Source organism: Canis lupus, chromosome 2 (assembly GCF_048164855.1).
Source record: "Canis lupus baileyi chromosome 2, mCanLup2.hap1, whole genome shotgun sequence".
NCBI classification, from domain to species: Eukaryota; Metazoa; Chordata; class Mammalia; order Carnivora; family Canidae; genus Canis; species Canis lupus.
In genome coordinates, this window is record NC_132839.1 from 54,653,076 (window position 1) to 54,678,031 (window position 24,956).

General features: G+C 50.8%; 3 protein-coding genes across 18 annotated transcripts; 2 read left to right on the forward strand and 1 right to left on the reverse strand.

Moving 5' to 3' along the window:
* Window positions 1–489: 489 nt before the first annotated feature.
* On the reverse strand, window positions 490–24,897 carry CIB1 (calcium and integrin binding 1). 2 transcript variants are annotated; one of them, XM_072800140.1, is made up of 7 exons: window positions 24,794–24,897; window positions 14,343–14,408; window positions 2,581–2,689; window positions 1,328–1,478; window positions 1,061–1,179; window positions 896–984; window positions 490–749 (listed from the first exon to the last, which is right to left on the reverse strand). In XM_072800140.1, the coding sequence occupies exons 1-7, from the start codon at window positions 24,796–24,798 to the stop codon at window positions 728–730; spliced, it is 561 nt and encodes a 186-aa protein (XP_072656241.1). In that variant the 5' UTR covers window positions 24,799–24,897; the 3' UTR covers window positions 490–727. The 2 variants fall into 2 exon arrangements, with proteins under 2 accessions (XP_072656241.1, XP_072656232.1); XM_072800131.1 differs by lacking the exons at window positions 14,343–14,408; window positions 24,794–24,897 and adding exons at window positions 3,748–3,782; window positions 3,912–4,218.
* Window positions 4,306–10,993, forward strand: GDPGP1 (GDP-D-glucose phosphorylase 1). 4 transcript variants are annotated; one of them, XM_072800111.1, is made up of 4 exons: window positions 4,306–4,675; window positions 4,889–4,995; window positions 5,413–5,639; window positions 9,644–10,993. In XM_072800111.1, the coding sequence occupies exon 4, from the start codon at window positions 9,652–9,654 to the stop codon at window positions 10,807–10,809; it is 1,158 nt and encodes a 385-aa protein (XP_072656212.1). In that variant the 5' UTR covers window positions 4,306–4,675; window positions 4,889–4,995; window positions 5,413–5,639; window positions 9,644–9,651; the 3' UTR covers window positions 10,810–10,993. The 4 variants fall into 4 exon arrangements, with proteins under 4 accessions (XP_072656212.1, XP_072656210.1, XP_072656211.1 ...); XM_072800109.1 differs by lacking the exon at window positions 5,413–5,639; XM_072800118.1 differs by lacking the exon at window positions 4,306–4,675 and having other exon boundaries at window positions 4,904–4,995; window positions 5,397–5,639.
* TTLL13 (tubulin tyrosine ligase like 13) lies at window positions 13,104–24,779 on the forward strand. Of its 12 annotated transcripts, XM_072800013.1 has the most exons (16): window positions 13,105–13,440; window positions 14,062–14,317; window positions 14,662–14,702; window positions 15,415–15,533; window positions 16,760–16,890; window positions 17,130–17,286; window positions 17,655–17,798; window positions 18,144–18,229; window positions 18,514–18,745; window positions 19,218–19,411; window positions 21,644–21,829; window positions 22,113–22,293; window positions 22,601–22,780; window positions 23,349–23,667; window positions 24,005–24,253; window positions 24,553–24,779. In XM_072800013.1, exons 2-15 carry the CDS (start codon window positions 14,073–14,075, stop codon window positions 24,211–24,213), a joined length of 2,424 nt encoding a protein of 807 aa, XP_072656114.1. In that variant the 5' UTR covers window positions 13,105–13,440; window positions 14,062–14,072; the 3' UTR covers window positions 24,214–24,253; window positions 24,553–24,779. The 12 variants fall into 12 exon arrangements, with proteins under 12 accessions (XP_072656142.1, XP_072656144.1, XP_072656133.1 ...); XM_072800041.1 differs by having other exon boundaries at window positions 13,104–13,440; window positions 19,314–19,411; window positions 24,005–24,779; XM_072800043.1 differs by having other exon boundaries at window positions 13,104–13,440; window positions 19,314–19,402; window positions 24,005–24,779.
* Window positions 24,898–24,956: the final 59 nt, after the last annotated feature.

Sequence of the window (24,956 nt, forward strand, 5' to 3'; positions counted from 1 at the left end):
CCAGAGCCACCCTGGCTGAGCCAACTCCCATCTCCCAGTGGAGTGTGGTCCTTAAGGTTGGAAGTTTCATGCACTGATGGGAGGGCAAGGGATTCCCTCATTTTCCCTGAACCCCTTTGACCCTGCATCTCCTCCAGTTCAGGGTGGGAACACAGGTAGATCGGGGATTTTGTCCTATTTTTTTTTTCACTTTAAAAATGTTTCTTTTTTATATGATCATACAGTGAAATAGTGTCTTTTTCTTTTGGCACACAGTCATATAAATTTTAAAGTGTGTAGAAATTGATGGAAGTACCACCACCATCAGGATACATGAGAGTTCCACCTGTCGTGCTACCCTTCATACTGACACCCTCATGAGGGGTGGGCTGGGTGGGCTACAGGCTGCCTTCCTCCTGGCCCTTTCGGTCCTACTCTTCCCAGGATGACCGAAGGCTCCTAGAAGTCCAGTCCTTCCTCATACCAGCATTTCTAGTATCACGCAAAGGGTCCGAACATCTAAACCTTTATTATATATTAGTAGAACACAAACAGCGATGACAATGACAGAAGGAGAGAGGCACCAGCATGGAGGGCCTTCCCCTGCCTGGAGCAGGACCACACAGTGCCAGCTCTGGGCTAGGCCAGCTTGGCCGGCCCTGGCAACACAGGCATGACCTCGGCCACAGCTCAGCAGTGGGAAGGCTCTCTGACAGGGTGCTTGCTGGGACACACGCCACGGCTCCTGTCACAGGACAATCTTAAAGGAGCTGAACAAGAGAAGGGTGAGTCAGGGTTTCTGCTGGAAGAGAAGCGAGCGGGGCGGGGACTAACTCCCAGCCTGCCCACATCTTCCCTAAGACCCTTTGGAATGGGCTGTGCCGTATCTGTCCCTCCCGCACTACCATCATCATACCTGGCGAAGTCCGGCGAACGGGAGATGACGTGTTGGAACTCTGAGAGGTTGATGGTGCCATCCCGGTCAATGTCGGACTCTTCCAGGATCTGGGAAAGAGAGAGTTTCAGACCAATCCCAGCCCTTCCTGCCCGCCCCCTGGCCTGGCCTGGCCTCGCTACTCACGTTGTCAATGAGCTGCTTCATCTCTGAGGCACTAAGTCGTGTGTCCTCGCCCTGTCCTGTGAGGCAGTTCACGAGCTGACTCAGGTCTTCTCGGTTCAAGGTTCCATCATCATCAAAGTCTAGAGATGGACATGGGAAGCCAGAATGAATGTGGTCAGGGTGAGCTCCAAGGCTCCACAGAAGGCCCCCCGGCCCCCCAGCAGTATACCACCGCCCAGACCACGTAGGGACCAGGCCGTGTCCTGCCAGGCTGCTCCTGGCTCTCACCGAAGATGCGGAAGGCATAGTGGGACTTGATGTCTGGAGTTGCTGTGTCACTGAACACACTGAGGAGGTCCAGGAAGTCCTCGAAACTCAGGCTGTCCCTGGCGGGGGATGTGGAGAAGACCCTGCAGATTCGCTCCTTGAAGGGGTTGGCCTAGGCAAGAGAGCCTGGTGTGAATGCCACAGATGCAGCCCAGGTCACACACTCCTCAAATCCTACCAGGAACCTGGGGGAGCAGGTCACAGTACCCGCTCCATGAGCTCAGGCTCACGGGAGACGAGGATCAATGTTTTAGGGCCAGCATGGAGGGCAGGAGGACCAAATGACTTGGGGAAGGGACAGGGATGGTTTCCTGTGAGTCAGTTTAACCCAAAGGCAGGCCCAGGAGCAGAGAAGGAAGACAAGCATCCTAAGCAAAGAGAACAGGATGGGCTGGTTACTTTAAAACACATTTACTGGAACACTTACTGTGTTATAGGTACTAGGCCAGGCCCTTTGCATAAACATTTTCCTAGTAGTAGCGCCCTGGGTGGCTCAGTCAGTTCAGTATTGGACTCTTGATTTCAGCTCAGGTCATGGGCTCAGGTTGTAATCTCAGGGTCATGAGATCGAGCCCCTCATTGGACTCCGTGCTCAGTGCGGGATCTGCTTGTCCCTCTCCCTCTCCCTGCTCCCCTACCCCAACCCCTCCCTTCCTTCCTCTCTCTCTCTCTCTCTCTCTCTCTCAAATAAATAAATAAATACAAATCTTTAAAAGAATTTTTTCACAGCAACCCTATGGAGAGGCAATCGGCCTCTGGAATAAGGTTTCTCAAACTTTAATAAGGTAGCTCAACTCCTCTTAAAGACAAAACTTCGGGGGAGCCCCGGTGGCTCAGCCGTTTAGCGCCGCCTTCAGCCCGGGGCGTGATCCTGGAGACCTGGGATCGAGTCCCATGTCGGGCTCCCTGCATGGAGCCTGCTTCTCCTTCTGCCTGTATCTCTGCCTCTCCTTGTGTGTGTCTCATGAATAAATAAATAAAATATTTTTTAAAAATAATAAATAAAAAAAATAAAGACAAAACTTCTTTGACTCCCCAAGAACATATCCAAGAATCCCAGCTTGAAAAACACTATTCCAGTTAATTTGACCGGGTGAGTCTGGGAAAGCCCTAGTCCTCAGGAAATTAGAGCTAAGTGGAGAGAAGACCAGAATGGGGACCAGTGACCACATGATCTCAAGGCGTGTAGCGGAGGGAGGGTGGCGAACTGTTACCTTGAGCTCTGGAAGGCTGAGAATCTGCTCCAAGGACACTCGGATCTGCAGTGACTCCTCCACACTCCGGTGCTCTTGGGGAAGCAGCTCACAAAACCGCCTGTGGGCTCTGGCAGAAGGAAGGGAACCTGTTGGCAAACCTTCCAGTGTGCATCACATCCCCTGCTCCTTGTCTTGTTATCCGTTATACACCAAGTGGGGAGCTAAGGCACATACATAGAACCTCTCCGTCATCAAGCATAAGCCAAAAGGAGACGATATATATAACCCCCATGTGTATTGTCACATATGACACAAAACTGCACTGAGAGTCCATTCGGGCAATGGGCATTTACTAAGGGCCTATTGTGTGCCAGGCACTGTACTGGGCATTGGTTCTAGAGCTCCCTGGGGGATGGAGAGGCTGCAGAAGGAGCCAGAAGTTGCCCCTGAAAAACAGGAAAAAGAGTAAAATCGAAATGTCTCCCATCTCACTGCAGGGATCTCCAGCTCCTCAAAGCCTCCCACCGTTTTTTTTTTTTTTTTTTTTTTTTAGCAACTACCCTACAGGAGCTCTTCCTCAGCCCTCACCTCCTTCCCACTGGGATTATTTTTGCCAAGGGAAGCCCAGGAATCTCCTCGCTCAAGTGCCTTGACCGCAAAAAGCTGGCAGGCGGCTAGGAAGGGGGTTCCAGCCCGAGTTCAAATCCTCCTCCTTGGAATGTAGTCTCAGGCAAGTTACCAAACTTCTCTGAAACCTGCTTCCCTGCCGCGGGACCTCCCTCCTGAGGACTGAATTAGGTCGTGTAGGCGACCGCTTCGCGCGCTCGGTAAACGTTAACGGCTGCCGCGTCAGTTCGGGCCAAGTTACCCGGAGCCAGGCTCCCGCGGGGCGCGGCGCACCGAGAGCCACAGCAGCCCCTGCCGGGCGCGGGCAGGAAGTTCGGTCACGCGGAAGCCAGCGAGGCGCAGGCCCGGGGGTGCCCAGCCGGCCGGGGGCGGCGAGGTGGAGGGCACGGCCCAGCTCTCGGGGCCCGGGGCCCGGCGCCGGCTCCGGCTCCGGCTCGGCTGCGGACCTCGGGCGCGCCCCTGCCCCTCCCTCTGGGGCCCTCCGTTTGCCCGCCTGGACAGAGCCCCCCGCAGCCGCCTCCAGAGGACCCGGCTGCGGAGGCTGGACGCTGCACTTACAGGAGGATCTCCTGCTTGGTCAGGAACGTCAACTCCTGGAAGGCAAAACGGGAGGGGTTCAGCGGGCCTCCCGGGGGCCGCACCCGCCCTGCTGCCCGCCCCGGGACCCCGCTCGCCAGCGCCGGGCCGCGCGCAAACTCCCCGGGGACCGGCGTCCCGCGCACCTGGTACTCGGCCAACAGCTCCTTGGACAGGCGGCTGCCCGAGCCCCCCATCGTCGCGCCGCGCGCACGGCTCCGCCAACTTGCCTCGGGGCGCCGGCAACTTTTTCCACTTCCGCCCTCGGGCCGCGTCACCGCCCTGTCCCCGCGGCAACCGGTCCTGGGGCCGCTGCCCCCGGGCCCGCCCCCTCCTTAAAGTGCCCGGGCGCTGCCGGTCCGGTTCCGCCGACCCGCTCCCGGCTCCCCGCTCCGGGCTCTCCGCGGCCAGCTGGAGGCGGGGCCCGGAGCGGGGCCGGACGCTCCGGGGCGGAGCCCAGGCCGCGCGGCCCCGCCTCCGAGCAGGGCGGGGCGAGCCTCGCCGCGGGCGGGCGGGGGTGCGGGCGGGGGTGCGGGCGGGCTGCGCATGCGTGCGCGTCCCCGCCGCCTAGCCATGGCCCGGCTCGGAGCTTGCGGCCGGGGTCGCGCAGCGTGCTTCTCCGCTGCTGTAGGTGGCGGCGGCTCCCTGGGGCGCGGTCCGAGCCCCAGGCAAGTACCCGGAGCCTGGAAATCCGGGAAAGCGCGAGACTTGTTACGTGGCCGAAGGCGGCCTGCCGCGCACTCGCGCGCAGCGAGGGCTTTTTCTTCCAGACGCTTCCATTGCACCGTCGCCGCACGTGTTGCAGCCTGCATGCCACCTGCAGGAGCCCCCAGGCCCGCTGAGGCTGTACGCTGAGGGTCTGCAGACCGCAGGAGCCGTGCATAGTGATCTTCGATGCTCACCCTACAAGGTAGGTTCCCGTCTTACAAATGTGGACAGCAGGTCCGAGTGGGGAGAGGATTCGGTGACTTGTCTAGGCTCGGGCATGTGGAGAGCCGTCACCCCCGTCCAAGGCTCTTCTCGCCGCTCCGCGTGTCTGTAGGCCTCCCTTGAGCCGACCCCGCGTCCAGAGGCGGCGGGGACTGAGGTTGAGCTGTTTGAGCTTGTCCCCTGTCAATCCTAGGACGGTGCTTGGCACGGAGTAGGCTCTCAACAAATTTCATGCGTGCATGAAGAACCCTACACACTGTTCTAGAAGGCGAGGATTCCAAGCTGAGAGAGGAGGTGGAGGTGAGATTATTTTGTTTTCACCTTTATTGATGTATAATTGACAAAACAGTAGGGGTTAGTTCTTGATTCTCCTGATTCATTCTACTTGCTGATCTTTGTAAAGTCTAGATCTGATCATGATGATTTCAGTTTAAAACTAATAAATGGTTAAAAACCTAAATACCGGCCCTCAAAAATCTGACTTCAGTCTCTCTCTGCCCTCTTCTCTTGGCTTTCCGGGGTCCGGTCACAATGGGCTCTCCGTTGCTCTTACTTGTTAGCCTCAGGGAAGCCCTTCCTAGTTCCCTAGACTAGATTAGGAATCTTAGGCTTCCAGAGTATCCAGGGCTTCCTTGTCTTTGACAACAGCACTGTAGCATGTTTGAACTTATGTTTGCTTAGGTGTTGATTAATGTCTGTAGCTCTTCCCCTCACTAGACTGTAAGCTCCATGAAGAGTTGCAAGAATCGTGATCTACAGTATCTGATGGGTGGCAATTGAGTAAATGTTTGATGAATGACTAGCTAACCCCAGCAATCAATAAGCTGTTCATCTGAGAGTGACTTTAGTAAGACTCACTCTTTCAACATGTGAGTCCCACCACTGTGGAAATATTCCATTCCAAGAAGTGGAGGCTGCAAAACAGTGGGAACACCACAACCAAAGTGAGTGTGGTCCCATCCCAACCCAATCATCTTGACACTAGGGCTCTTTCTGTATAAGAAGAGTTCGGTTAGGGGTGCCTGAGTTGGCTCTGGTCATAATCCCGGGGTTCTTGGATCCTGGGATGGAGTCCCAGGGAGTGTGCTTCTCTCTCTCTCCCTTCTCATGTTCTCTCTCTCTCTCTTACTCTCTCTCTCAAATAAATAAATAAGATCATAAAAAAATTTTTTTTTGGTTAGTAAAAGGATAGGCAAAGAACAGGAAGTTGTCGTAGTGTCTCCTGTACTAGACCGAGGGGGAGGAGCACTGGCCAGCCAATGCCGGTCCTTGGACTTTGCGGTGAGATAGTGAAGATATGGAAATTGGAAGTTGCATTGGTGAGCAGTTGTGACAAAGATCTCTTAGCCACCTCACTTAGTGTTGAACCTTTCATTGAACAACTGTTCTGATTATAATTTTGGTTCCTGGTAGATTTTTTGTATAGAGGAGGGACCAATATTTTGTGCTATTTGGCATGTCTCTCACTCTAAGTTATTGAATAGGCATTCTAGTCTGCTTAGCATACTGTCCTGCCTGCACCTGACCAATTCTTGAGACAATGTAAAACTGAGTTGCTGATATAGTTTTAAAAACCTCTTCTAAAACAAAACAAAACAAAACTGCTTCTAGTGTTACTTATTCAATGGTTTTATTTCTTAGTTGGATCTCTTAAAGTTTTGTTGGTAACTATACCAACTCTTGGATTTGCATTCCTCTTTTTTTGGTGGTTTTCCAGGACATCTTTTCCCTGTTTATAATATTTCCTTCTTCCTGTTTTTCTTGGGACATTAGATAGGAGAGCCACACAAGGTTTCCCCGAGGCGAGTGACCTTTGATCAGAGACCTGAACGAGCTGACCCTTTGAAGAAAGTCTGGGACTAGGGTATTATTGTAGGCTGGAAGGTGGGACAGCATCAAGGCTCTGAGCTGGAAGGAGTTCAGGAAGTGAGGAGCAGAGGAGCCAAGGGGAAGAGGAGAATGGGAGGAGGTGAGAGAGGGAGGCACAGCCATGCCTTGAGAGCCCAGAGGCCACGGTGAGGAAATGAACTTCATTCTGGGGGCTCAAGGTCACATCCCTAGTGACTAGTAGCACAGGAATTCAAACACCTTGGCAGCCTGTAAGGCTTAATCTCTTACCTTTGTCCCACGATGATCCCAAATTCACAGGCATGTTGTCATGCCTGTGAGAGAACTCAGCCCCCAGCCCATACCTGAAGACAGACATGAAACCAGTGCTCCCTTTCCTCTGTTTTTTTTTTTTTTTCCTCTAAAGGTTTGATCTTGTCATGTGGTCACTGCTGACTGATCTCTCTAAAGTCTTCTTTATTCATAAGTCATGCTTTTTGCTGACCAGTTCACTTTTTTTTCTTTTTTAAAGATTTTATTGATTTGAGAGAGATAGTGAGAGGGATAGAGAGCACAAGTCGGGGTGAGGGACAGAGGGAGAAGCAGATTCCCTACTGAGCCAGGAGCCCAATGTGGGGCTCAATCCCAGGACCCTGCGATCACGACCTGAGCTGAAGGAAGTTGCTTAATTGATTGAGCCACCCAGGCGCCCCTACAAGTTCACTTTAATGTAAATCTGACTGTGCCCACTTTCTATTGAGTCTATTGATCAATAATGTCTTTACTCGTATTTTTAGCCTTCTGGTGTGTCATCAGGGGCGCCTGGGTGCCTCAGTCAGTGAACCGTCTACCTTCAGCTTAGGTCATGATCTCAGGGTCCCAGGATCAAGACCTGGTTGGGCTCCCTGCTTCTTCCTCTCCTTCTACCACTCCCTCTGCTTGTGCTTATTCTCTCTCTCTCTTTCTTTCTTCCTGTCAAATAAATAAATACAATTAAAAAAAAATGTGATCCCAAATTTTTATCTAGTCCACTCTTACCCTTGACCTCCAGGTTAGATGGTCAGCTGCCTACACCACTTCTCAGATGCTCGGGCTGCATCTCCAGCTCAGCCATCAGAACTGAACTCTCAGTTCCCCCCTACTAATCAACCTATTCCCCATGCCCACCCCACCCCCAGCTCCTCCATCTCTGATTGCCTCTACAGTGTGCCTCGTTCTGAAGCTGAGGCCCCTCCCAGGGCTTCCCTGTGCCTCTGTCCCCTTAGCCAGCTTGTCAGCAGGCCCTGCTCCTCTGGCATTCCAGACAGGACCCAAGTCCCCTACTCCTTTCTCTCTATCACTGATCCCACCTGTGCCATCCAGTCGCCCTCTCCACTTGCCTGGCCATCAGAGTTGCCTTCCTTTTTGCTCCCCTATATCCATCTTCCGCACAGCAGTTTGAAAAAGGTTTATAAAGTATCACATGGTGCTTTTTAAAAATTTTTTTATTTATTCATGAGAGACGCAGAGAGAGAGCGTGAGAGAGAGGCAGTGACACAGGCAGGGGGAGAAGCAGGCTCCATGCAGGGAGCCTGACATGGGACTTGATCCCGCATCTCCAGGGAGCCCGACAGCCCTGGGCTGAAGGTGATGCCAAACCACTGAGCCACCCAGGCTGCCATCCATTTAGAATAAAACCTAAGTGCCTGACCTTGGTGCATAAGGGCCTGCAGCTAATCTGGCCCCTGACTTCCTCTCCAGCTGATTTTCCACCCTCTCCTTGTTGGCCATGCTCTGGTTAACCTCTGTTCTGTTTTTTATTTTTTGTTTTTTTGTTTTTAATTTTTTTAATTTATTTATGATAGTCACACAGAGAGAGAGAGAGAGAGAGGCAGAGACATAGGCAGAGGGAGAAGCAGACTCCATGCACCAGGAGCCCAGTGTTCTGTTTTTGGAACAGGCCAAACACCTGCCTGAATCAGGACCTCGGACTTCTAGTCTTCCTTTCCTAAATACATTTTCCTTGGCTCTTCATTGCAGGCTTCCACTCATTCTGTGCATGTCTTTTCTCAGCTGTCACCTCAGAGAGCTCTACCCTGCCCTGTTGCTGAAGTACAATACCCTGATCCCACCTTTTATTAGTTATCCTCTATTGTATCACATTTATTTTCCACAGAAAGCCAATACCATTAGCATTCCTTGAGCAATTAACCTGTTCATTTTGCTCATTGTCTGACTCTACCCATTATATAAGTTCCATAACAATAGGAGCCTTTTCACCTCATTTGCTACTGTGCCCTCATTCATGCATAGCAGCTACTTTATCTACTTAACTTACTTTTGGTACAGATTTATTTATTTATGTTAGAGAGAACGGGTTGGGGCAGAGGGAGAGGAGGAGAGAGAATCCCAAGCAGACTCCATGCTGAGCACAGAACATGATGTGGGCCTCAATCCCACGACCCTAAGGTCATGACCCTTATGACTGAGCTGAAGAGTTGGATGCCCAACTAGCTGAGACACCCAGGTGCCCAGGAGTGACTGACCCTTGATCTCAGGGTTGTGAGTTCCAGCCCGACATTGGAAATAGAGATTACTTAATTTAAAAAAAGAGAGACAGAGAAAGGCTGAGTGTAAATGGTGATTTTTTTCCCCCAGGCATTGGAATAAGGGTTGTATTTTATCTTCATTTTTTTTCTCCCATTAAGTTTATTCAAGGGCTCCTGGTGGCTCAATGATTAAGCATCTGCCTTTGGTTCAGGTCATGATCACAGGGTCCTGGGATCGAGTCCTGCATCAGGCTCCTTTCAGGGAGCCTACTTCTCCTTCTGCCTATGTCTCTGCCTCTCTCTCTGTGTCTCTCATGAATAAATAAAATCTTAAAAAAAAAAGTTTGTTCAATATACATGACCTTTATGCTAGAAAAAGAAAGAAAAAGCATATATTTTTTATTTCAGCAAAAATGAATGCTAATCTGCATGTGATAGAACCATGAGTGATTTCCATATTTTCAAAATACTTTCCCAAAGGCATGTATTATTTTTGTAATCAGAACAAAAAGTAAAATTTATTTGAAAATCAAAATAAAATTTCTGGAAATGGGACAGCATTATGTATTTTTCACCTCTTATGACTGTTTCAGGTCAGTCCATGGCTGTTCCACAGGATTCAAATGAGACTCCCTATTTGCTCCCTCCGAACAGTAAGGACTGGGAAGAGCAAAGCATTCCTGATTTTGTCTATGGGCAGAAGGAACTCATTCTGGAAGGGATTCAGTGGCCAAGGACCGCACCCAGCCTCCTGGACAGGATAGCAAGGTCTCGCTTCGACTCTGTTCTCTGCTCCGCCTGGAGGCAGCGGATGGAACTGGGGCTGTTCCGCTACTGCCTGGGGAAGCTGCAGACCCAAACCCTCCCTGGGCCAGTGGGTTTTGTGGCCCAGCTGAACGTGGAGCGAGGTGTGCAGAGGAGGCGCCCTCAGAACATCCAGAGTGTGAAGCAGGCATTTGACCCTGAACAGTTTAACTTCAACAAGATCCGACCAGGAGAAGTCCTCTTCCGTTTGCTCCGGGAGCCTGATCTCCCAGGTGCTGTTCAGCAAGAGGACATCTACGTAATGATCAATGTCAGCCCCTTGGAATGGGGCCACGTGCTGCTGGTGCCCGCGCCCACCCATGGGCTCCCCCAGCGCCTGCTACCAGCTGCACTGCAGGCCGGCATTGAGGCTGTGCTTCTGAGCTCACACCCAGGCTTCCGTGTCGGCTTCAACAGCCTAGGTGGCTTGGCCTCTGTGAACCACCTCCACCTGCACGGATATTACCTGGCTCACAGACTGCCTGTGGAGGGAGCACCGAGTGAGCCCCTGGACCCGGGGGGCCATTTACATCTGCTCCAGGCCCTCCCAGCTCCTGGCTTCCTCTTTTACACAAGCGGGCCAGGGCCTGACTTGGAAGCCTTGGTGGGCAGGGTATGTCGGGCCACTGATTATCTGACTGACCATGAGATTGCCCATAATTTATTTGTGACCCGGGGGGCCCCACCTGGAAAGACATCACCTTCCTCAGCTCTCACAGGTGTCCGAGTAATTCTCTGGGCCCGGAAGTCCAACTTTGGAGTAAAGGAAGGTGATGCATTCAACGTCGCCCTCTGTGAGCTGGCTGGGCACCTCCCCATCAAAACATCCCAGGATTTCGGCACTCTGACAGAGGCGGCTGCTCTGGCCCTTATTCAGGACTGTCTGCTGCCCCCAGCCCAGGCAGAGGAAATACAGGCAACTCTGGTGGACTTGATAGCCAAGGATGAGCAGTAATCCTTCTGGAAGTATTTATTTTCTATCCAGCCTAAGGCCCTTTCCGGAAAGTTGTCCACAGTGGTCATTTGGGCTTCCATGACTGCCTCTCACCGGTCTCAGCCTAAAGGGAGGGGTAAGGAACTGATAAGTGGTCTCTGTAAAGAGAAGAAACCCTAGAATAAATCAAATGAATGAGCCATCATGAATGTATCTGCTGCTGCTTTTTTTTTTTTTTTTTTATGATTTTATTTATTTATTTGAGGCGGGGGAGTGGCAGAGGCAGAGAGAGAGGCAGGCTCCCGCTGATCAGGGAGTTTCATGGGGGACTCAATCTGAGGACCCTGGGACCATGACCTGAACCAAAGGCAGACACTTAACCGACTGAGCCACCTGAGTTCCCCAGTGTATCTGCTTTTTATCTTTCTTCTTGGACAAGCGTCAGGGATGTCAAACTGGATACTAAGAAAGGAGTATGGAGATATCTGAATGGCTCAGTTGCTTAGGCATCCAGGCTCTTGATTTCAGCTCAGGTCATGATCTCAGGGTCCTGGGATTGAGCCCTGGGCTCCCTGCTCAGTAGGGAGTCGGCTTCTCCTTCTCCCTCTGCCCGTGGCTCCTGCTGTGCGAGTGCACTCTCTCATAAATATTTAAAAAGGGGGCAGCCCATGTGGTTCAGCGGTTTAGCACCGCCTTCAGCCCAGGGCGTGATCCTGGAGACCTGATCTAGTCAGTGGGGCTCCCTGCAAGGAGCCTGCTTCTCCCTCTGCCTGTCTCTGCCTCTCTCTCTCTCTGTGTCTCTCATGAATTGAATTAAATAAACAAACAAACAAATAAATATTTAAAAAGGAAAGCATTACATATTCTTGCCTTGCAGACTTCCTTTTATATCATGTCCCTGGATCGAGTCCCACATCCGGCTCCCTGCATGGAGCCTGCTTCTCTCTCTGCCTATGTCTCTGCCTCTCTCTCTCTCTCTCTGACTATCATAAATTAAAAAAAAAAAAAAAATCTTAAAAAAAAAGTTAAGAAAAGTTGAACATTTACATTTAAATATATATTTGACATTTTATTTCCTATAAACAGTTTCGGGTTGACGTCCTCTTTTTGGAACATTGCGGTAATTTTAGCTTATGCTGCTTTTCTGTGAGCCTTTGCATCTACAAGCTCCAATAGCATCACTTTGTTTTGCTTGCTCAGACTGAGGGAAGTGCAGATGACCATTACAGCTAAGTGGACTTTGTGTCTCAGGCCATGAGGCCAAATACCAAAGTTTATCCCCAGGACTGCTGTTCAGAAGAAAGCCTTCTGTGGCCAAACTGTTTCCATAAGAAAGGGGAGGGGGAGGGTTCAAATACGTTTTCTCTATGCTGCTACTTCCCAGCTGTTTATTTAGTTCGTGAATTGTCAGGAAGGATTTGGGCTTTTTCTAGCATAAGCGTGGACTATTTAGGGGACCCTCTGTACTCAGCTTCTGGCACTGTAGGAAGACAGGAAGGCACGATCCAGCCCAGCGCCTCCACTTCCGCTAACTTTTCGGGGGAGGGCCTATGTAACCAAGGAGTTTGGGATTTGATCTAACGGGAAACCTTGAAGAGTTTTAAATTGGGGAGTATCAAATTTGCATTTTAGAAAGAATATTTAAGCTGTAATGTGGATAGAGGAGGGGAGAACAATCAGGGAGTCCAATGAAGAGACTGCTGCATGGTGGCAATTCTGGCAAGAACTGGTGATGGGGGGGATGGGAGCTCCCAGGTGTCTCGGTGGTTGAGGGTCGGCCTTCCGCTCAGGTCGTGATCCCGGGGTCCTGGGATGGAGGCCTGCATCGGGTTCCCCGCAGGGAGCCTGCTTCTCCCTCTGCCTGTGTCTCTGCCTCTCTGTCTCTCATGAATAAAAAAATACAATCTTTTTTTAAAAAGCAAGAAATGCATGAATCAGGAAATGTCCAGGTCTTTTTAAAGGAGGGAGATTCCTAAGTGTCCTTTAGATGTAGGCACGTGGGATAATCTTAAAATGACACGGTGAACAGAATGCGGCGAGTGTGGCACAGAAGTCGGAGGGCGACGGTGAAGAAGCGCGAAGACGCGGCCGTCCTGTTACTCTCGGGGCAGCACAGAGCAATCCTCTCCGCCGTCCCTCCCGAGGGCGGACGCGACAAACCCAAGGGAGGGCAAGCAGGCGTTTGCCCCGGACACAGACTCAGCCAAATTCCAAGAGGCTGGTTCGAAACAGGCTTCAGGGAGACGAGCTGAGGTGGCGTAGAAGCAGAAGGACCACAAGTCCCAGCGGCCCCAGCGCGAGACCCGCCGCAGAGGCCCCGCCCCCAGAACGCTTCTCCAATGGGGGCCGCCCTCGTGTCCATGGCGACAGCGGTGGCGGCTGCTACAGGCTTGCTCTAGGAGGCGCCGCTGCCGCCACCGGGATCTCTGAGCTAGAAGCGAAACCCAGTGGGGGGGGAAGGGAGAGCGGGCTCCCCCTCGCGATCGGCGGGGACAGTCAGTCCTGTGGAACAAGAAGGCGGTCCCGGAGGCCCAGAGACGCCCGGGAAGGAGCAGGAGCCGGGCGAAAGGCGGACATGAGCGACCAGCCGAGTCCAGCCCCAGACCGCTAGGGGCGGACCCACCAGCCCCTCCCCTCTCCTCGGAATCTCGGGTGGGCAGTGTCCCCCCAGCAGAGCCCAAAGGGTCTTCCCCTCCGCCAGCTGAGCCCAGAGGGTCTTAACCATCAAGTGCCAGTGTGTACACATGGAGAAACTGTGTGTCTCGGATTCCCCGGACAGGGAAAGGGCCGGCTTAGGGGACCCTTGGTTTTTAGCTCTATATTAAAATCGAAGGTCCCCCCCAGAGCCCAGGCTTCTCCCTTCCCACTCAGGAATAAAAAAGCCATGGTCATGGCCCCTGCCAGCTCTGTTCAGTTTCTCCGTGCACCCCAGTGTGCTGTATGGAGGAGGGATCTTCGATGATCAAAGCTTGTTGAGGAATCCAACATCTCACAGGCATTCCCCCACCACGCCCCCATTACCTAGAAAGATTGTTGTTGTTGTTGTTTTTAAGATGTTATTTATTTATTCATGAGAGACAGAGAGAGGCAGAGATATAGCAGAAGGAGAAGCAGCTCCCACCTAGGTGCCCCAGTAGTGTTCTGTTCTGAAGGGGCAGCATCCTTCCCTTCTAGCACCATGAAGCAGGTCCTTTGCCCGGACACCTGCAGCCTTCCTGACCCTGGAGGAAGGAAGTTCTGAGACATATTTCACTCTCACCCCTCTCCCCTCAGAATCCAAGAGGATGGAGCCAAATACCTGTAAGACCAGCGAATCAGAGTACGCTGAAGAAGAGGAATCTGAGGAGGAGTGTGTTAAAGGGGAAGCTACCATCCCTTCTAACTCTTCTCAGCAGGAACTCTCAAAGGCTGACTATAAGGAATTTGGGGATGGAGTTCCCTTATCTATTGTGGCCAAGAAAATTCCAAAGAAAATCATAGCCCCAGATGACTTAGAAGTTGGGAGGAGAAAGAGAAGGCAGAAACGCAGGTAACAGGTCCCTGGGCCCACTCACCTGCCTAGCTTCAGAAGAGAGTCACTCCTTGGCTTCCCTTCAGTAGCTGGGGGTCTTCCCTGTATTCTACAAAAGAGGGTAGAGAATACAGGAACATCATTAACCTTTTAGTACTACAAAAACACAAAATTCAGAACCATTTGAAATGGCTTGGTTTGCGTTTTCAGCACATTTATATCATTCTGGTTTGTGTGTGTGTGGCTTTCAGAGAAAATGAATTGCACTGTAGATGTGTTGGGTGTCTGTTTATCTGGGTGCCTTGCAGCCCAAGTTGTGTCGTTTATCCCACTACCTGATATCAACTATTTCTCCATTCCAGACCCCTGGCCATCAACCTGACCAACTGCAAATATGAGAGCGGTAAGCATCCACCTCACTCACACACCACTGCGCATAAAGGGCACCTGCAGCTTTTGCTCTGGGGACAGTCCCCTAGTCAGGTTCTCTGTCCCTGCATCTAGTTAGGGCCTATAACCTGTATGTGCCTACTAGTAACTGAGACATCATTGTTCCAGTCTTAGGGGGAGGATGGGAATCCACCCCCCAACCTTAACTAATAAGAGAAAAAATGACTGAAGGTCATCATTGCCCCACCCTTCCCAGATTTTACCAGAATTGAGATGAGAACAGGTCAATACAGTTTTTTTTCAAGGAAGTTTTTGAGGGGGCTTCAGGAATTCAAAGAAAAAAAAATATCACCAGCTAGGTCAGCTAGCTTTCTGTCTCCTCCTATGCCCACTGCCATAGGTGCCAGGGGCCACCTAGTTGTGAGATGCCTGTGTGACCCCCTACAGAGGGTCAGCTTTGCAGGTCAGAAACCCAGTTTTGAAAGAGACTGGACTGACAGGAGCAGAGAGCCAGGCTCTAGTTTTCTCTGTCACAGATTTTGGAAGGGCCCTGACAGCCTTGAACTTGGAATTGTCACATGGTAATTAAATTGCAGAACTGAGGTAAGAACCCCTTCCATCCTCAGCCCACTCTGGTCAGGTCTGTTCCTTTCCTGACCCAGATACAATCCCAAGGCTTGCTACCAGTGCCCAGGCTGGCACCACTGACCTGCCTCTCTCTGCAGTGCGCCGGGCAGCCCAAATGTGTGGCTTGAAGGAGGTGGGGGAGGACGAGGAGTGGACTGTGTACTGGACAGACTGCTCTGTCTCCCTGGAAAGAGTCATGGACATGAAGAGGTTTCAGGTACAAGTTCTTGATCCAAGGGCCTAAAGGGGCTGTGGCCGCTGAATGAGTACACCTGCCCTTCTGGTCAGGCACCTGGGACCGCTACCCTCTATGGCTGTGCCCCTGGGCAGAGCAGGAAAGGCCATGGCCAGGGCTTCTGCTCCATTGGGAAAATTCTCCTCTGGGGTGTCTGGAATTTCTATTTTAGGAAGGAGGTATCTACTGGGCACTGTTTGCCTGGAGGCATTTGTGCCCAGCTGGCCCCCTTTGGGGTAGGTGAGCCCACCTAAGAGGAGGTGAGCTACAGGTGCCCAAGAAGCCCCACAGAAGGGATCTGCCTGGCGCAGTTGTAAGAAAAAGCACAACAATAATTAACAGTATTGATGGAGGGTGTACTGTATGTCAGACACTGTGTTAAGTGCTTTTACATCCTTCCCTCAATTAAATCCTTGAAAACAACCCTGAGTGGCAGATACCCTTGTGTTAAGAGGACACCAAGGTTTAGAAGTATCAAGTTCACGCAGCTAGTGAATGGTAAAGCTGGTGAGACAGTCCAGAACCAACTTGAGATGCTGCATCCCAGCACCGGGGTTCCAGCAGGCCACCATGGCAACATCATATGCTGGGGGTGCCATGGCAGTGCATTTCCTGGGATTGGTTCTCAATTTCCTTTTCTCTTTTGGAAAATGGTTTCTCATTTGCTTGTGCTCCCATGCACCAATTATTCTTATAAGACTAGTCCCTGGTGATGTGGGGGAGGTGATAAGGTGGCTAGAAAGCCCAAGTCCTGGTGAGTCCTTCTGGCTGCCCTTCATTCCCTAAACTCAGTGTGGATGTTTGAGAAGGTTCTCACTAGTCCTAGGGAAACTTCTTTTTCTCCCTTAGGGTTTTAGGTACAATGTTTATCCAACTGTGACTTGATGGGTTTTTTTTTTTTTTTTAGAGGGAGAGTTTTTGGGTGTGCCTACTTGGATGGGGGAGGAGCAGAGGGTGAGGGGAAGAGAGAGAATCTCTAGCAGGATCCATGCTCAACTTAGAGCCCAATGAGGGGCTCAATCTCACCACCCTGAGATCATGACCTGAGCCAAAATCAAGAGTCAGATGCCAACCCACTGAGCCACCCAGGCACCCCCTCTGCGGGGACTTCTACCTTGAACTTCCCAGTCCTCCTGATATGCCCAAGGCTCCAGGGATGGCTGCTAACTCTGCTGGTGGAGGTAGATAACCAACTGACTTTGTTTCAGAAAATCAACCACTTCCCTGGCATGACAGAAATCTGCCGCAAAGATCTACTGGCTCGCAACCTCAACCGCATGCAGAAACTCTATCCTACTGAATACAACATCTTCCCCCGCACCTGGTGCCTCCCTGCAGAGTGAGTGAGGCCCCCTCCCAGGGCTGATATCCTGGGGGAGGAACGGTTTCACCGTGTGAGTTCCCTCCAGACTCTGGCCTTGTGACTTAGAAAGTGTCAAGGGATGAGAGTTTCACCTGGTCAAAGAAAAGCAGGTTTGAGACTGACGCTCTGGGAAGAGCATGAACAGCAGAACTCCACAGGGCCTGGCCCGGCTGTGATGCACAGAACCCTTCTGACCAGCCTCCTTCTGCACATAGCTATGGGGACTTCCAGTCCTATGGTCGTCAGCGAAAAACCCGCACTTATATCTGCAAGCCAGACAGTGGCTGCCAGGGACGGGGCATCTTCATTACCCGAAATCCCCGGGAGATCAAGCCAGGAGAGCATATGATCTGCCAGCAATACATCTCCAAGGTGAAGGGTGCTTTGGGACCACCAGGGCCTTCCCTGCAGCACTGGGGCACCTCATCTCTCCCAGTGCCAGAGAGGAAGCCAGTTTCCGGCTCTTAGCCTTCCTGCCATTTGCCCGTATCTTGGAGGCAGTACAGAGCCTTGGTTCAGAGCAGCCTGCCTGCCTCCCTAGATATGTGATCTCAGGCAATTTCTTATTCTTTCTTAGTTTCTTCATTTGTTGAATGGGAATAATAACAGTAACCACTTTATGCCTCATATAGTTATTATGAAAATTAAATGAGTTGTTACGTATTTGAAACACAACAATGTAGTGGTATAGAATGAGCGCTTTGAAAGTATTCTTCCCTGGTGGGTTTGCATGCTTTCAGCCCTTCCTCATTGACGGCTTCAAGTTTGATATGCGAATCTATGTCCTGATCACATCCTGTGACCCTCTCCGGATTTTCATGTATGAGGAGGGCCTGGCCCGCTTTGCCACTATGCCCTACGTGGAGCCCAGCCACAACAACCTGGTGAGGGGCCAGCCGGCAGTCCTGGGGGGCAGGGTGGTACCCTCTTCTCATGAGTGCTGAAGTTCTATAGAGAAAACAGGTAGAGAGCGTTGTCATTGTCACCCAGAAAGAAGGAAGGAACCTGTGAGCCCCCCAGCTCCTGGTGGGGAAGAGAGCATTTGGTGGGTGCTCTCTTAAGGCACCCACCTAGAGGAGCCTGGCATACCCTCTTCCCCTGGAATTTTTAGATGAAGAAGGACAGGAGATGAGCTGTCCTGGGGAGGAATGGGTAATAAAAAGGGAATGATGGGCTGGAGAGGGTGCTGCAGGGAAGCCGTCTGAGCCACAGGGCCACTCTCTTCCCAGGATGACGTCTGTATGCACCTGACCAACTATGCTATCAACAAACACAATGAGAATTTTGTCCAAGATGATGCTGTAGGCAGTAAGAGGTACTCCCGACTCTGATTGCACTTTAAGCACTACAGTCTGAGCACCCCATGACATTGAGCTGGCTTTTAGGAGGCCAGTGCTCAGGAAAACAACCTTTACAGACCACTGTCCTGTGCATGATCTCTAAGTGCAGCCCCACCCCCACCCCGATAACTAAGCCCCACTCCACGCTCCCACGTAGATACAGAATTAGGGTAATTAGGGTTAGTGGTAGGGAGCCTCCTGCCTGCGGCCCAGACCCACTGGTGTAGAAATGGGTCCTTCTGAGCACTGGGCCTCACAGGAAACTGTCTACACTCAACGCCTGGCTGCGAGAACACAGCTACAACCCCGAAGAGCTGTGGGGCGACATTGAGGACATCATCATCAAAACCATCATCTCAGCTCATTCTGTTCTTCGCCACAACTACCGAACCTGTTTTCCCCAATATCTGAGTGGAGGTACATGTGCCTGTTTTGAGATCCTTGGTTTTGACATCTTGCTGGACCACAAGCTGAAGCCCTGGCTGCTGGAGGTGAGGAATATCTCCTGGGCTTTGCAAAACCAAGGTCTAGAGGCCTCCCTGAACAGGATGCCTGGGATAGGAGTGCACTCAGGTGGTGGACCCAGTGGCAGCCCTGGGGTGGGTAGGAACTGGCAGAAGGTATTAAGATCTCTACACTTTTGACCTGCTGAGTCAAACCTCAGTGGTCTCTGGCCTCCACCACAGGAATCCAGGATTTGGATCCCAAGTGTTCCTCATGTAATCTTTATCTTTAGGGACACTGTATCTATAGAATCAGGCTGTCTGGTTTGCTCTCACCAGCCTGTGTAAGGGAGGAATCTTAGTGGCAGAGCCCTGTGGCCTTGGATGTCAGAACATCCAGCCTCCTTGGCTGAGGCCTCTGTGGGGGATGTCTTGACTAGACCCTCCAGCCAGGCCTGCAAGACACCACACCTGCTTGGGTGGTCTAGGAACAGGGTGGATAATGACTTCCTCCTGGCAGGTAAACCACTCTCCAAGTTTCACCACTGACTCCCGCCTCGATCGAGAAGTGAAGGATGCGCTTCTCTGTGATGCCATGACCCTTGTCAACCTCCAGGGCTGTGACAAAAGGAAGGTGATGGAGGAGGACAAGCGGCGAGTCAAGGAGCGGCTTTTCCAGTGCCACCAACAGCCACGAGACACCAGGTGCTCCAGGTGTTTGACCTATCTCATTTATTATCACTTGCCTGAGCGTAAAAGTGCTTCTTTGGGTGGCAAAGGTGGTCTGGGGCTAATTAGCTATGAAGAACTTTTTTTTGGCATAGATAATATATTACATATCACTGACAAGATGTTCAAAATTCAAAAGATGTTGTGAGTAATATCTCTTACCCTTCTCCAGCTACTGTATCCTCCCTGGAGGAACCAATCTATAGGGTCACGTGTATACTTTCACTAACATTTAACGAATTCATACCTATACCATATATATCTATGATATATCTATATATACAGATTGTTCTTCTCCCTTTATCTACCCAGACAATAGTGTAACTTTCACACTCTCTGTACCATGCTTAGCAGTGTAGTTTAGAGCTATTTTACACTAGCACATACGATGTATGTGATTGGATTAGCTGTTTGTTCTTGTTCTTGTTTTTTAACAAAGCTCCTCTAAGAATTTCGTAATAATGAAACAGAAAGTCATTCAATAATAAGGGATTGTTTAAACCAGTATTTTTCACCCACTATTGCTTTCATTATAAGATGAAAAGTTTGGGTTTCATTAGAAGATGAAAAGTTTGGGTTACAAACCTGGTGATTTGTTGCTGATAAACTATAAAAATGTTCATAATACATACAAATGAATTGGAGTGGATTTAGAATTATTCCTATAACAATACTGCTCTTCCCTACCTGCGTTGCAATATGCAAGGCCAGCTGTGTATTTGATTTGTCATGATATCTTGAGGGCCTTGGTGTAGGCACTCAAATGTGTGAATGGAGGTGAAGTATAACTGTAATACACTGGGTATTCCCACAGTGGGACTGCACACATGACTGTATGGATCATGTCTTTCAGTGAGGAAAAGGGCTAAAAACTACTGGACTTTATTAAACACAAATATACAAGGGTGCCTGGCTGGCTCAGCCAACGGAGCGTGCCACTCTTGATCTTGGGATTGTAAGTTCGAGCCTCATGCTGGGTGTAGAGATTACTTAAAAATAAAATCTATTAGGGACGCCTGGGTGGCTCAGAGGTTGAGCATCTGCCTTTGCCTCAGGGAGTGATCCTGAGGGTCCAGGATCAAGTCCCGCATCCGGCTCCTTACATGGAGCCTGTTTCTCCCTCTACCTTTGTCTCTGGCTCTCTGTTTCTCATGAATAAATAAATAAAATCTTTAAAAAATAATAAAATAAAATCTTTAAAAAAAAAAAAAAGCACAATCATAGAGTCACTTGAATACTAGGAAACCATTTAACATAGGGGGATCCCTGGGTGGCGCAGCGGTTTAGTGCCTGCCTTTGGCCCAGGGCGCAATCCTGGAGACCCGGGATCGAATCCCATGTCGGGCTCCCGGTGCATGGAGCCTGCTTCTCCCTCTGCCTGTGTCTCTGCCTCTCTCTCTCTCTCTCTGTGACTATCATAAATAAATAAAAATTTAAAAAAAAATGTTGTATGATCCCATTTTTGTCTGAAACAATAAAGGAAGAAAGAAAGAAGCAAGGTAGTTAGTAGCAAAGCTAGGATTCAGACTTGGGGGATGCCCATAACCAACATGCTAATTGCACAGTAAAATTATGGGAGTTTTTTTGTTTTGTTTTTTGTGTTTTTTTTTTTTTTTTAGATTATGGGAGGTTTTATCTTTTCTTTTTTTTTTTTTTTAATTTTTATTTATTTATGATAGTCACAGAGAGAGAGAGAGAGAGAGAGAGGCAGAGACATAGGCAGAGGGAGAAGCAGGCTCCATGCACCAGGAGCCCGACGTGGGATTCGATCCTGGGTCTCCAGGATCGTGCCCTGGGCCAAAGGCAGGCGCCAAACCGCTGTGCCACCCAGGGATCCCAGGTTTTATCTTTTCTGCTCTTATTTCTTATTTATCTTTTCTGCTCTTATTTCTTATTATAGAAAATTATATTTTCTATAATTAATATATATTGCCCTATAATCAGAAACCTAAAAGATTGTGATAACTTGGAGTGCTAGCTTATGAGTGGACTCCTTTGCACTCAAGATGAAAACCAGATTTCTGGAAGTCAAACCTCTATTTCCATGGCTACACACAGGTGGGATTGGCCAGATGGTTTCGGCAACTTTCCCTACATGGGCAGTAGCCAGAAAGGCCACGAAGCTAGCAGGAGATACTCAAAGCTTTGGCCAGCTTTCCTTTCCTCACCGAACATTCTCACAGTTCTCCCGACTCACTCTGAGCTTGGTTTCCATAGGCGAGAACAGAGGGAGTCGTCCCATGTGGCGGTACTAGATCAGGAACGCTACGAGGATTCCCACCTCGGAGGATATCGGCGGATCTACCCTGGGCCTGACATGGAGAAGTATTCACCTTTCTTTAAGCACAATGGCTCCCTCTTCCAGGAGACTGCTGCTTCCAAGGCCAGGGAGGAGTGTGCCAGGTACTTTGCTTTGCATTCTCCTCTGTCCACGTGGGTGGGGCATACTCTGTAGCTGAACTGCTTCCCAGCAAGGTATAGAGAGGAAGGCAGACACTTGAGAAAAGAGGAATGGAGTCATAAACTTTATCAGACTCTTAGGGACTCTGTTTTCATTTAAGTAGGTTTCCTGTCTTCCCCTTCAATTCTTCTCCCATCCATCCCCCCAACAGATTTCCCACTCTCCCTCACCCTACTTCTCCCCAACACAATTTCTCCAGTGTCTGAAGTTGCTGTGTCTTGTCAGGCAGCAACTGGAAGAGATCCGCCTTAAGCAGGAACAGCAGGAGACCTCAGGCAGTAAGAAGCGGAAAGAAAGCAGGGACCAGAACCAGGGTGAATCAGCAGGGGAGAAGAGCCGATCCAGGGTCGGGCTCCGGGCATTCTCCACCCACCTGGCTTACAGGAACCGGACCCGGGAGAAAGAGGTGTCAGGGGTTTGGTAGCTCTTGCCTTGCTGCCGGAAACAGGTTGGGACTCCTAGAGAAGGGAATCTCTGCTGTCCTCTCCTCCTCTTGTATAAGAGAGAGGAGCTCCTAATTAATGCTCCTAATTAGTGTTCCACCTAACCTTGTGGAACAGGTGGCGAGAGAATGGATAACAGAGGGAACCTTCCACTAGGGTCAGGGAAGGGATGGTGGGAGTGGAGTAGGCGGGAGTCCCATAGGCATCCTTGCTGATGGTGTGGAAGATCGCCCCTGGAGATCTCGCATTCATCTCTCGTGTACCTTGTAGCTGCTGTCAGTACACCTGGATACCATGCATCCGCAAGAAATTGTGGAAGAGGAGGAGCTGGAGAGAATGAAGGCTTTGCTTCAAAGGAAGAATCTTATCCGAAGCCTCGGTATTGTAGAGCAGCTCACTCGCATGCTGCAGCCCAACCACCAGGGCCAGAGAAATCTTGAGGAGTATGGGGTGAGGGTCCCTGCGCGCACCCTCTCACAAAACAAGGGAACAAGGGCTGCATTGGTACGTGGTGGTGGCTGCAGCACAGGAGGCTAATGTGATGGTGTCTGGTGTGGAGCCTGGGAAAACAGTATGCTGGGCATTGGGAAAGGGTCTCTGTTCCTTTTGCATTTGTTCCCAAGCTCCCTTGTTTGTAGTAATGACATTCGGCCAAGTGCAGCTCCCCACCTTCTCATAAGAGTTGCTCTCTCTACCTGAGTCTTGCAGTAACCCCAAACTCATGACAAACAAGGTCACCAGTCATGGTGGCTTCCTTGTAATCTCTCCCTAGTGCTGCCAGTGCCATGGCTCTAACAGGAATTAAGTAAACAGACTTGGGCCAACAGAACAGCTGCTGCATTCACTATTCCCTGGGCTAGTAGCAAGTGTACTGGGTCCTCTGTTTTTACTAAGCCCCAAAGGAGTAGCTGGTTAAATAGTGGTTGTGGCCTAGAAGAGATGTTTCGGTTACTTGTTTTTTCCCACCATTCCGCCCAGCCTCACAAGAAATGTGGTAAGGGGCTGCTTTCTCCTCCAGGCTAGATTTCACCAGGATAGGCTGGGCAGTCAAGAACTGCAATCTGTGAGTCTGGTCCCATTGGTCCTCCTGAGAGGGGCCGCCAAAGTGCAGGGCCCTCCTCATTTTCTGTATCCAGTTCGGATCCAAGAATTCATCCCCAGGATCTTAGGGCCCCTACCAACCATAAATGCTGCATTTCCACATCATTCCTGGTGCCATCTACAGCCCAAGAACTTCAACTGGATAGGAGATCCAGCAGCCATCAGCCCCTGTTCATTGTCAATGAAGATATCTGGAAGGCGCTATTTTTCCAGGGCGAGAGTCAGGTTCACAAGCCGTAAGTATGCAAAACCAACTTTGGTCATTCTGACATGTAAATTCCCACTAGCAAACATGACAGCAGAAATGTTCCCAAAATATAACTCAGCACCTCCACTAGTGTGGGAATGGGAGAGGTAGTGGACCCTGGTAGAAACGGCAGGACAGTCCCAACAATCAATACATAACAGGGCAACAGACCAAGTAAACACACAATCACAAGGCAGAGTGGTAAAGATGCTGGAGGGAAGCATGGGATGCCATTCCTCTCTGTTGGCAGTTGGGCAACAGTTGGTAAAGAGGTGAGCCAATCTCCTGTGAATACCAACTCAGGGGGACCCGTGTTTCCACTGCAGAAGGCCAAGCCAGCAGAAGGCTCGAAGCCATAAACAGAGCTCTGGCAGGATCAGAGTCATCCTCTCTAACCCTAAAGCAGGGCTACCATCTGCAACCAGAAAGAGTGGCAAGTAGCTCATGGATTGACAGCACCTTACCCTCGGAGGTAGACTCTGAACACAGGGCACCCAAGGTCCAGGATGTCTCTGCCCTGCCTCTGCCCCCCTGATGCTGAATACCACTGCACTCCTTGACATCAGCCACCACAGGTAAACGCAAGATGGAAGCCCAGCGCTCAACCTCTCCTGGAGAACCTCCTCAGGTTTCCAAAGGGGCAGAGGGCCTTCAATTTTTGCTAAATGAAGAGACTGCCACCAAAGCTTTGGTTTGTAAAGCCCTGGCCACGAACCCCATTTGCACGAGGCAAAAACACAAAGAAATCAAGAATTCCTCAATACCCTAAGATTATTTTATGATCCGTAAAATAATTTTAAAAAGATGAAGAGGAGCCTGGGTCGGCCACGTGCTCATCCCCACCCTTCAAACCTTATCCTGGATTTATTGCTAGGTGATGGGTCTGAGCCCGGGGTGCAGCCCGGGACCGGAAGTTATCCTGGCGACAGGGCGCCCCTTTCCCAGAGGAGCCGAGTGCCCACGGCCCGGGGCTGTCGCCCTCAGAGGACCGACGAAGGGCACGCCCTTCTCGCCGCCGCGGCGGAGACCGGCCGGCCTGGGCAGAGGGGCGGCTCTTGGCACATGAATCCGTCTTTTTATTAAAGTTTATGGCTTTTTGCAGGAGCGTCCTCTACCTCATTCTGGCCCTTGCGTCTCAGGTCGGTCCTCCACACTCACAGCCGGGAAGGGTGAATCGCGTACAGGTTCAAGCGCAGCTATCCGGCCCTATGCCGGAAGCGGACCAGACGCGCAGCCATCCCTGCTTCCGGCCCGCCTTTCCACTTCCGACCCCGCCCC